This window comes from Schistocerca gregaria, chromosome 3 (genome assembly GCF_023897955.1).
Source record: "Schistocerca gregaria isolate iqSchGreg1 chromosome 3, iqSchGreg1.2, whole genome shotgun sequence".
Taxonomy (NCBI): domain Eukaryota; kingdom Metazoa; phylum Arthropoda; class Insecta; order Orthoptera; family Acrididae; genus Schistocerca; species Schistocerca gregaria.
In genome coordinates, this window is record NC_064922.1 from 873,198,021 (window position 1) to 873,210,676 (window position 12,656).

At 41.5% G+C, this 12,656-nt stretch overlaps 1 protein-coding gene across 1 annotated transcript; it reads right to left on the bottom strand.

The window, feature by feature from the left end:
* Nucleotides 1-1,803: 1,803 nt before the first annotated feature.
* LOC126354925 (methylmalonyl-CoA decarboxylase subunit gamma-like) lies at nucleotides 1,804-12,331 on the bottom strand. The gene is made up of 2 exons (XM_050005026.1): nucleotides 12,271-12,331; nucleotides 1,804-2,177 (listed from the first exon to the last, which is right to left on the bottom strand). Exons 1-2 carry the CDS (start codon nucleotides 12,283-12,285, stop codon nucleotides 1,962-1,964), a joined length of 231 nt encoding a protein of 76 aa, XP_049860983.1. The 5' UTR covers nucleotides 12,286-12,331; the 3' UTR covers nucleotides 1,804-1,961.
* Between the last annotated feature and the right edge of the window lie 325 nt (nucleotides 12,332-12,656).

A 12,656-nucleotide genomic window follows, 5' to 3' on the forward strand; every position in this document is an offset into this window, starting at 1 on the left:
TGTGTGTGTGTGTGTGTGTGTGTAAATGATTTCTTTGGCTGCTTCAAGTTATTTGTTGTGAAAATGAATTACTGACAGACCTTATTAGAAATCACCAATCATATTCTCATCAGTCTTGATTATAATATATTATTTTATCTAATTATTTCATTTCAGAAATACAGAAATGTAGGTTCAGTAGCCACACGACGTCACTTTTAATTTTTTTTGTTGAATATGAGGCTGGGTGTCCGATTAACCTACAGTCAATATTCTTACCTGGGAAAGATGTTTACATACCAAAAAAAGGATGACTGTATTAACCCTACTTGCTTACCTTTAACTGTGCAGCTATACAAGATGTTTCAAAGTCGTTGCGACAAACATGTAGGGTTTTAGATCACGTCATGGGGAAACACTTTCGTTCGATACAAAATGTTCAAAACGTTTGCTGACACTTTCTGGATGTGTCCCTGAGAGGTGGCAGACCATAGGTACACTGGCACACTCGTATGCAGTGTGTCTTGCCTAACATCCAGTCATCTGCTCTACAAGAAAGTGGTAGGCCAAGCAAAATTCAGATTCTTGATTCGCTTCTAAAATATGTTTCTCCATTTACAGACACTCATTCTTATGGTTTTCGTGATCATAATCACTCTATCAATTTTCTATAGGAGATATGCTGCAAACGCAGTTAGCAGACCCTGCTAATTCGGTGAAATCTCATCTACAAGGTGCTGGCAAATACTAAAGGATGTGTAGAGTTGCTAGGAAAACTCAGTGAATATTTTTCTCTCACAGAAGTTATTCCTCACGAGCTGATCTATCACTCCTAGAAGTTTACCGCGAAGACTTGGAACCGCCCTTAATTTACTGTCGTTAAATTAACATGCCCACATAAATTTTATACCTGTAAATAGAGCTTTGTAGATAAAGTACAATAATAAAAGAGTGTAATAAAAATATATATTTTTCTCCATGGAACTTGTATGATATTACTTATAAGTCAACCTACCAAAGGGATATAATTCGATGTTGATCGCCTTTGAATACGTTGTAGTATGTGATTAAGTCGTGTTCCAAAGGTTCATCTCTCAGAAATAAGCTAGAAATATATATATATATATATATATATATATATATATATATATATATATATGGCGTATTTTTTATTTCGAAGTTGCAACCTTTTTAGATTTTCTTAAGTTACATTTGATATTTTTTATATGCAATTGTTCTAACATTATTGTAAATGTGTTCCATAATGAGAAAGGTGCAGGACTGGTTGAGTTAAAAAATGCTGTTTGAACTTTGATTTAGAGAATTTTTAGCTTATGTTTGACAAATGTGTCATTGGAATACCATTTATATATGAATGATTTTTTTAATGATACTATATGTTTTGATGTTAGCCAAATGTCAAAATGCAAAGCAAAATAATTGGGAAGAGATGAGTAAAAAAAAAAGTCTTTTTTCACAAATCTGGAAGCACATTAAAAGCCATAAAACTTTAATTAGAAGTTTTCTCATATGTGTTATTGTTTCAATGGTATTCAATAAGAAATATTAAACTCAACATTGTCAAGGTGCTGTTTCACCTCCTTAATGGCCGTATGGGTGTATGCGAAAAAAATTTTGGATCTTATTTTGTTCTGTAGTGCAACATACTCAAAACCGATTGAAATCGAAGTGTATCCTGTGGGTAAATTTACTTGTTAGTGCACTCCGCTGTTGATTGAAAGGTGCTCTGTTGACTGAAAGGAACAGAGGAATGTCATAATATATGAAGTTTATACGAGGTTTCTGTAGGAAATAACACAATAGTGTGTTTATCTACAAACGTTTATTTCGTAAGATGACGCAGGAAGAGATACAGTAGATGGTAGCGTACGCCGATAACGAAGAGGGAAAAGCGCGTGGAGCAGCGGTCGTGAGCAGCGAGGTCCATGTCCGGGTCGGCGAGCGGTGTGGCGGCTGCCCGCTCAGCCCAGGTATGCGACGGGCGCTCCGTAAAGGTAGGGGTAGCCGGCGTAGCCCACGTACACCGCCTCCTGGCCCTTCAGCGACTCCTTGCCGGCGGGCGCGGGGGCGGCGGCGGCGGCGGCGGGGGCGGCGGCGGGGGCGGCCACCGGGTACGGCGCGGGGTACGGCACGGCCACGCTCACAGCCACCAGGGCCGCCAGCACCACGAATAGAGCCTGCAGCACACGCCAACATACCTCAGTCACACGCCAGAGGCTACTCAAATGTTCAGCGACCCTCCTGACAACGTTACGTTCACTGTCATGTTGGAGACTTGCCAGGAACTCTTTGTTACTGTTAACCCTTCACTGTCACTGTCACTCTACGTGTCACTCTTTTGTTTACAATTCCGTTTCTACTGCAACGTTGCCACTCCACCTCTACTTCCACCTTACCTTACCAGGGTAACTCCCCACCGCACCGCCTTTCCCCCAAGATTTGGTGATAAGGTAGCCCATTGGATAGCCTGTCAAAAACTGAACACAGAGTAAACACGAAAGCAGGAAGAAGACGTATTGAAATAGGGAAATAAAGGCGGCCGCGCTGACCGAGCAGTTCTAGGCGCTTCAGTCTGGAACCGCGGATGTGTGTGATGTCCTTAGGTTAGTTAGGTTTAAGTAGTTCTACGTTCTAGGGCACTCGTGATCTCAGACGTTAAGTCCCATAGTGCTCAGAGCCATTTGAACGGAAAAGAGAAGCAAACTAGAATCGTCTAAAAATTGTGCACTATCGAGCGACATTAACGACGATTTTGTCTTGGTTATGTGGTACCGGTGATATGACAGTGAAGGAGGAGATCCGGGTTCATTTCTTCTTTGTATCCTACTTTTTTTCCACAAAATTGAGCACCGTCAGCTGTATGCAAATTTGTGTATATGACGTGATGTAATGTCCGTTTGCAGCAGCGACGTGTAAAGAAGGGACCTCCAAACGTATTCACCTCTTGCTTGTTCTACACGTGTACCACATGTTACGCCTCTTGCATTCCGTTTAGGAAGTTTTGACTTTTCAATCCCTTCGCTGTAACGTAGTTCATATCCATTTATTTTTTGTTTGTATTTCTGCGTTCCGTTTAGGAAGTTTTGACTTTTCAATTCCTTCGTTGTACGTAATACAGTTCACACCCGTTCATTTGCTGTTTTTATTTTTGTTCAAAAATGGTTCAGATGGCTCCTAGCACTATGGGACTTAACATCTGAGGTCATCAGTTCCCTAGCCGTAGAACTACGTAAACCTAACTAACGTAAGGACATCACACACATCCATGCCCGAGACAGGATTCGAACCTGCTACCGTAGCAGCCGCTTGGTTCCGGACTGAAGCGCCTAGAGCCGCTTTTATTTCAGTGAGCGGTCTATGCGGCACGAAGGTCTCTAACATTGTTCGATATTGCACATATTAAATCTGGACCGTTCACTTATTCTATTTAGCTTCTTTTTTCCACAGTTCAGTACACCTTCTTCCTGTTTTCGTGCCTGATACGTATTCAGTTTTTGACGAGCTGTCCAATTGGCCTCTTTACTAGTAAGTCTGAGGAGAGTCCGACGGGGAGTTTGCCTTGATAGTACCTGCTGGGTTTTCTCATTGTGCAGGCGTGTGCTAACCACAAACCATTATTTCAGTAGAAATGTACCAGTTGGGGTTGAAATCTATCCCACGAACTAACAAACGTTACTTAAAAACTAAATGTTTTTAATGTTTTAGACGGAATGGGCGGCGTTTGAACGATGATCAAATTTTGGAGTCATTCTTAGCTAATTAAGGCTGCTAACTCATTGGATACACCAATATCTTTTCAAGACGCATTCGAGTTCAGTGACAATAAAACAGAAATATCTGGTCGTGAAACTGACAGTGAATTAGAGGACGATGAAGAACCAGAAGAAGAGAATGAGCTCGTAGAATTCCAAGAAATAGTAAGACTATCTGACTGTTTTTACGAAAAAAACATTATAAATAAGAATAGCAACATGGTGTATACAGATTTTATAAAACAACACGGCGTGTCATTGATCACAGCAGATATCAAGGAGACGAAAATCAATTCTTGAAATTTTTCTAGGGACTTGCACACTGCAGTGGACGAAGTTCTAGGCAATTTTTTTTAAAAATTATAGCCGGGTCGACAAATTTCAAACGCAAGTCGAAGCGGGACCGAGTCAGCCAGAAAGGTCAAAGGTGTAACGATGTCACGTATGTCCAAGCGTTAAAGACACGGCAACTGCAAGAACAGGTTCTAAATGTCAAATACGCCTGTTCAGAATGTCATTGTTCCCTTTTCTCTTTGTAGTTCAATTAATTTGTAAGTATTTTATCTCAAAACATATTTCTGGATATTTTTGAACTAGATTTTCTATTTTTTTAAACTAATTCCAAAAACTCTGTTTATGTGGCCAATGTTAATGTAACAACATTAATTGTTAGCAAGATCACATTTTCTTTTTAATAAAGATAGATTTTTTTGTAAATAGAAGTCTTTCTTTTACTGATTCTTTAAGAACAGTTTAGGGAACTAGAGAAGTAAATAACTTTCAGATGGATATTGTTTTTGGGGTCGAAAATTACCCCAAGAACTAAATAGCGAGTATCGTGAAGGGTTAACATTAACGTGTTCCCTGTTGGAGCTGGTCTCGGGATGTTCATTCAGCGTTCATTTAGTGGTTTTTCTGAAGTTTCATCACCCAGAGAAGTTATCATTGTGAAAGATTTCGCTTTCACTGCTGATGGCAGTATGGACAATGCGAGCAACACTGGACGCTGAATCTTTGACAATGCTAAGGATTCGTACTGGTGACCATCGGCTGAAGATCGAAAGATGAACACCAGTGGGCAAGGCGTCTGTATGTGACCGCAAAAGCCTAACATTTTATGTTACTCATGTTACTATGAACTGGATGGCCACTCGAACTTAGTGATAAGTAGGTTGGTGTAATGATTAACTAAAAATGCAATGGTTTGAAGTGGTCATGAGTTGGCAATAACTGATTACAGAGAGTGAGAAGTTGCAAGTTCACATAGTTCATAAACCTGCATGCACGAGACGTAGAATTCGAGGAAGTGTCGGTACGGAATGTGTTTATTTCTCACATGTCTCTTACAATTCGTTAGAAGTCACAAAAATTGTCTTTTAACTGTGCGACTGTTTTCAGGTATGACCTCATCATCAGTAAAAGTGACAATGCAAAAACATTTAACTTAAATACGCCTATGTACCCCTGTTTTTAGTCGATATTTATTTAAGAGTGTGTTTATGCAAGTAAAACGTTTTCCTGTTTTCATTTTGGCTGATGCTGGGGGCTTGCCTCGAAACATCTCACACAGCTGAAGTAATAATTTAAGGAAGACGACAAAACAACAACCAATTTTAACGTAATGACATCTTTAACACATGCTTACGAATTTTTACGAACGTTCACAGTCAAATAACAGCACACTTGACGCGAAATTATTTCTCTTCAATGAATGCCGGAAATATCTCCATCTTTGCTGGGCAGATGAGACGAATTACAAGCAATTACCCTTATTTACTAGATTATCTATTTATTATTTTTCTCTTTGGTTTTTCTCAATTCACAGATAGTCTCTTCTAATAGGTGAGACTCATGATCTTGCCACACCTTTTTAAATCTGAAAATCTTCCGTTTTTAGCTTTCACGAGCTAAATATACTAAGAAGCTATAGGCGCCACCAATGCAACTCATAATACTAATAGTTTACTGATGACGCAACTTGTCATCTGACTACCTGAAAATAGATATTTGACTTAAGAACAAAGACCGAAATACTACAAGTTACATGTAGCCTAAAGAATTTCCATGTGAAGCAACTTGTTGAGTAGTGCACTGTATCAGCACTGAGGCTGCTGTCGAATCTGATGAGGTAGAACAGTGCTATCCCGAGTGACACACTTTTAGAACTGAATAAGCAACTTGTAGACGCATTTAAAGGAGCAGTGTCCAGCGACTTTGAAGTACTGGCCGAGTCAAATGAAACGCTCTGTGTAGGCGCCATTGCGAAGAAACTCAACAGACGAGGACTTCAAGTCCATGTGTAAATGTCGCTAGTGACAAGGCGTGAATTATTTGCTAAATTGCCACAGTGTGCACATATATGGGACTATGAATCGGACATAGTAAACATTCTTACTGCACTGGTACTGCTTCATGTGAAAATCTGTGAATAGCAATCTCTTGTAGACCAGTCTCTGATAACTGCTTTGGTTAAACAGCGTAGTAAATGACCACATACCTAGTACGATAACTAGACGTTTCATGCGCCACGTAAATACCTACAATATACGTGTGAAGATGAGCTCAGGGTTCACAGAATGTGTAGCGAAGGCTTAAAAGAAAGCTTTGTGTTACGTCACAGTTTTCTATTTTTTTTTCGGGTAAAGTATTAGAAGCACTCACAGCAAATACGATGTCACCCACTAAAATAAAATAATAAAACCATTATACACTACGGAAAGAATGTCTTTGAATTTACAGACAGACACAATCCGAGAAGAATGAACAAACGTACGTACATATGTACTGAAGTAAAAACTGTTAGAGAAACTGTGTCTAGTACACAGACATTTTATTTTTGTCACAATGTTTAACAGCAGTTCGTGCGTAAAATTAGTTCTTGTGAGGCAGCGTCATCTGCTTATGACGAGGACTTAAGTTACAGGATCTCTATAATAGCAGTACTGCAACTCTTAGGTAAGCCAGCTGAGTATACCGTCTAGTGGGACCTTACATTGTACAGGTCGGTTGCGGTTCTGACATTGAAACCCTCTGACACTGATACCCGCTGACATTGAAACTGCCTGGCCGTGACCGTTCTGTGGTTGTGACAATTGAGTCACGAAGCAGCTGGACGGCGATGGCATTTGCTGATACGTTTCGGGCGACCATTGCGCAATGACGACCGCCACCACCAAAATGTTGAACACTTTCACATACTTCAACATGACTACGTCGGCACAGAGTGGTTGTTTCATAATTTCACCCCTTTTCCATATCGGTCCAACAGTATACCTGGCTTGAGCTTTTACAACAGAGCGGAAGGTGACCCCAGTCTTCTTTGTTCACAAGCAACGCTCTTCATTGAACCAAGGCTGCACCTTAACACTTCTTCATTCTAAGGTTCTCTGTAATGGTGTTAATTCTATAGCAGCTTGGTGGGGAAGACTACAGATTGGCTCCATCACACGGTGAAATATACGGCCAAGTGTTCGCTTTTCAACTCTGCACTGAAGTCTTCATGATTTTATCTCGTCCACATTAGCAGAATTTTTTGAAGAATGTGATAATCTCATACGTAACTATTTTTATCGCCTTACTTGCTAGTATTAACTCACGCACTATCATGTTGATGTAAGTTTTTCGTCTTTATAGTTAAAAGGTATGCACGACCCATATCTTTCTTTTCTGACGAAGGTGGACTAACAATACTGCTCAAGTCAGGACACCGAGACAACAGAAAAGAGCGCACCACGGGTCTCATTGAAAGTAACCGTATATTTCAGTATCTCGTTCCGCTTTCCACAGCGCTGTCCCTTTCGTTAATAATAGCTGTACCTGTATCAGCAACTGACAAAATCTGTACAGAAACGTGCAACTAGTCAATAGGATAATGTTGGTGGCCATCTAATCTCTATAGAACAAAAGTCGGGCATCACCGTGACTATCATTGTGCCCGTTCTTGCGTACTAAAGACTTTGCCTTATCAGGAGTAACCTAAGATGCACCTTAGGACATGTGATAACATTTGCAGTGTCCACGTGAGTAAGCTAAAGCATATCCACTGAACCTCGAACACTGAGCGATGCTCAGAAGCGGTTATTTGTGACAGACTGTGTGTTTGCAATTATTACTGATACAGTGCAAGTGATGTACTAACATACGCTGGTTTCTACATCTACATGGATACTCTGAAAATCAGATGTAAGTGCCTGGCAGAGGGTTCATCGAACACACCCATTCAAGTATTCATTAAACGTCCAAAGTCGACTTACATAACAAGTACCGAAATAGTTATGATTCATCAGTGATGGAAGCACTACATATAATATTGTACGCTGAAGAAAACGAAATTATCACCTATCAGTAACTAATAAAGATAGGGTGAAGGAAGCCAAGAAGAGACTATAAATGTTTCGTCAGAAGTGGCAGAAAAGTGTTCTTGAAGTGCTCGAATCTAATTTATGAGATATGTGGTTATGCTGAGGGAGAAACATGCAGAGATTTTCATTAGGCCTGCATGGAAGAATATACGCGCCGCGCGGGATTAGCCGAGCGGTCTCAGGCGCTGCAGTCACGGACTGTGTGGCTGGACCCGGCGAAGGTTCGAGTCCTCCCTCGGGCATGGGTGTGTGTGTTTGTCCTCAGGATAATTTAGGTTAAGTAGTGTGTACGCTTAGGGACTGATGACCTTAGCACTTAAGTCCCATAAGATTTCACACACATTCGAACATTTTTGAAGAATATAAGCACTGTCGTTAGAGCAACTGACATACAAACGATTAAGCAGCCACCATTACCTACACATTCTGTTGAGGAATGAAATCAAAGAACTTGAAACCAACGCACTGATTCCAAGAGACTGTACTAGTATGTAGAGTCATTTTCGCGTCCCGTTCGTGAATACAAATGGAGGTTCAGTAGTTATTATTAGGTATTTCTCTAACTGCGGACCAATAAACGTATTGGATACAAGCCGATCCTCAGTTTACATGAATTTCATACACTATATCCTTGCTCTGAAAGAGGCACCTCGCCATTACTTTAAAAAATAGATGTAATACTTCGAAAAAGCACATTTTAGCTCGTTACGGAATCAGTTAAACATTCTGATGGTGTGTAATTTGTATTTTTATGAATGTCTTATTTTCGAAGAGACGTTGTTCAGGTGTAGTTAAATAATTACTTTAACGGAGGTAGATAGGTTATTTATGGAACTCAGTGTATAATCCGTACCTGCATCGTACTCGGCAAGCCATCGATCAGTATGTAGCGGAGTGTACCTCTGGCACAACTAACTTCCCTGTAGCGCTCGCGAATGGCACGCGGGAAGTGTGATTGCCGGGAAGTCTCTGTACTAGCTCTAATTAGTCGGATTTCTCGTAGTGCTCATTTACAAAGCTGCATGTGGGAGCAAGTAATACGTTATCCGATTCTTTCCGGAAAGTGGTCTCTCGAAATTTCAGTAGTGAACCCCTCGGTGAAGTAAAACACCTCTCTTGTAGCGTAGGCCACTGGTGTCTGTTGAAAAACTGCATAAGGCTCTCGCGCCGACCTAAAGGTCCTGTTACGAAGGGCGTCTCTCTTTCTTGGATCTTATCTACATCTTCTATCAGTCCTACACGGTAAGGATACCACAGATGAACAATAGTCAAGAATCGCTCGAACAAGCGTCTTGTATGCGACTTCCATCGTGGATGATGTACTTTACTTTAGAATTCATCCTACGCACCTCAGTTCAGTATCTACTTCTTCTATTTGCTTCATATGATGATACCACTTGTCGCTCTGGAATGTTACGCCTAGATATTTTACGATACATACTGTTCCCAGCAGTTTGGCATCAACAGTCTAATTGTGCAGTAATGGATTTCTTGTTCTATGTATGGGCCATACGTTACAGAGCCTGCAGCATTCATTAATCCTCTGCAGGCTATTCTGCAAATCGATACTGTCGTCTGGCGTTGTTACTTTCTTAGAGACACTCACCTCATTTGCGAACAGTTTTAAGCAACTTGGAATGCTTTTTAGTAAATCATTGCAAACAGTAGCGGTCCGATCATAATCCCTTAGGATACTTCAGAAATTACATCTATCGATTTTGTTTCCTTAAGTGCGATGTGTTGAGTTCTATCTGCAAGAAAGTCTTGAATACAGTCACAAATCTCGTCCGATGCTCCGTCAGCTCGTATATTTTTCACTAAACGGCAGTTCCCGACAGTTATCAAATATCTTCCTGAACTTAAAGAACACGGCATCAATTTGAGCGCCTTTGTATACAGAGCTATGGATTTTATGGAGGAACAGTGTGAGCTGAGTTTCGCAAGATCTCTGTTCGCGGGATCCATGTTAATTTTTATAGAGGAGGTTTTCTTTCTCCAAAAACATACAATTCTTGGGCATAAATCATGTTCTATAATTCAACAACCGATTGACGTCAATGATAAGAGCCTATAATAATGTAAATCTATTTTGTGGCCCTTCTTGAAAACGGGAATGATGCGTTTTTTTCAGTTTCTAGGAACCTCTCGGTGATGCAGTTTTCTAAGGTAATCTGGTGCTAGAAGGGACGAGAGTTCTCTTGCGTAATCTGTATAGAATCCTACAGGTATCTCATATGGTCCTGATGCCTTTCGCTACTAAGCGATTGTAGTTGTTTTTCTATTCCGCGATCGGACATCTCAATATGTACCTTCTCGGCGTTCATAATTGAAAGGACGGACCGTGTTACGATCTTCCTCGGTGAAACAATTTCGGAAGTCCGAATTCAGTATTTCGGCCTTCTCTCTGTAATCTTCTATTACGGTGCCAGTATGGTCAGTCAGTGAATGAATATAGAATTTCGAACCTCTTATTGATCATAGTTTGATATGGGGAACAGGGAAAGTATTGAACTGTTATTTCGACTCCTTCTCTCTCTCTTTAGCGCACTTAGGCACACGCAGTTCTTCTTTCGATTTGCAATATCATTCAGCCGATTGAGGCGTTTCTCATTTAGGTCACTTATGACCTCATGCCCAGAAAAAGTTCCTTATGTACATCTACATCTAAATCTACATCTACATGATTACTCTGCAATTCACATTTAATTGCTTGGCAGAGGGTTCATCGAACCACAATCATACTATCTCTCTACCATTCCACTCCCGAACAACGCGCGGGGAAACCAACACCTAAACCTTTCTGATCGACCCCTGATTTCTCTTATTTTATTTTGATGATCATTCCTACTTATATAAGTTGGGATCAACAAAATATTTTCGCATTCGGAAGAGAAAGTTGGTGACTGAAATTTCGTAAATAAATCCCGCCGCGACGAAAAAGTCTTTGCTTTAATGACTTCCATCCCAACTCGCGTATGATATCTGCCACACTCTCTCCCCTATTACGTGATAATACAAAACGAGCTGCCCTTTTTTGCACCCTTTCGATGTCCTCTGTCAATCCCACCTGGTAAGGATCCCACACCGCGCAGCAATATTCAAACAGAGGACGAACGGGTATACTGTAAACTGTCTCTTTATTTGACTTGTTGCATCTTCTAAGTGTCCTGCCAATGAAACGCAACCTTTGGCTCGCCTTCCCCGCAATAGTATCGATGACGTCTTTCCAACTGAAGTTGTTCGTAATTTTAACACCCAGGAACTTAGTAGAATTGACAGCCTTGAGAATTGTACTATTTATCGAGTAATCGAATTCGAACGGATTTGTTTTGGAACTCATGTGGACCACCTCACACTTTTCGTTATTTAGCGTCAACTGCCACCTTCCACACCATACAGCAATCTTTTCTAAATCGCTTTGCAACTGATACTGGTCTTCGGTAAATTACGACATCATCTGCGAACAACCTAAGAGAACTGCTCACATTGTCACCCAGGTCATTTATATAGATCAGGAACAGCAGAGGTCCCAGGACGCTTCCCTGGTGAACACCTGATATCAATTCAGTTTTACTTGATGATTTCCCGTCTATTACTACGAACTGCGACCTTCCTGACAGGAAATCACGAATGCAGTCGTACAACTGAGACGATACCCCATAGGCCCGCAGCTTGATTAGAAGTCGCTTGTGAGGAACGGTGCAAAAGCTTCCCGGGAATCTAGATATACGGAATCTACTTGAGATCCCCTGCCGATAGCGGCCATTAGTTCGTGCGAATAAAGAGCTAGCTGCGTTGCACAAGAGCGGTGTTTTCTGAAACCATGCTGATTACGTATCAATAGATCGTTCCCTTCAACATGATTCACAGTGTTTGAATACAGCATATGCTCCAAAACCCTACTGCAAACCGACGTCAATGATATAGGTCTGTAGTTCGAAGGATTACTCCTACTATCCTTCATAAACACTGGTGCGACCTGCGCAGTTTTCCAATCTGTAGGTAGAGGGACATTAACAAATGAACTTAAAGTGAATAACATTGTTCATATCGAAGAATCACTGTGTTCTCCGCCCTGCACACAACAATACTCCGAACAGCACAGTGGTCAGTAGCTAGGACTTCGGTAACACAGAGAGCAGCTGCAGGATACTCACGAAGTACTTGTTCATTGTTGGCTGAGGGTGTGCGGAGCGTCTGCTGTGCCTGGAGCGGACAACTGTGCCCTGCAGAGGCCGCCCGCCGCCTATATAGGCGCGCGCCTTACCCTCCCTGCAGCCCAAGGCCGAGGGCGGGGCCAGAGCATGGCCCGGATACGACGCCGAATCGCGCCCGGTGGGCGTCCAAAGCGACCGTAAAAATTAAGGGAGCCGCTGCGCCGCGGCCGAGGTGACACTGAACTCTGCTCAGGGCCGTGGAGCAACAGACCACCTCTGCCCCACAACTCACTCTTCACTTTTTGTGCTGGTGGTAGTATTGCCAGATGAACTGTACGAAGACATTCCACGTATGGAGGAAAGGGATTAGAGATAATGGTGGCTCG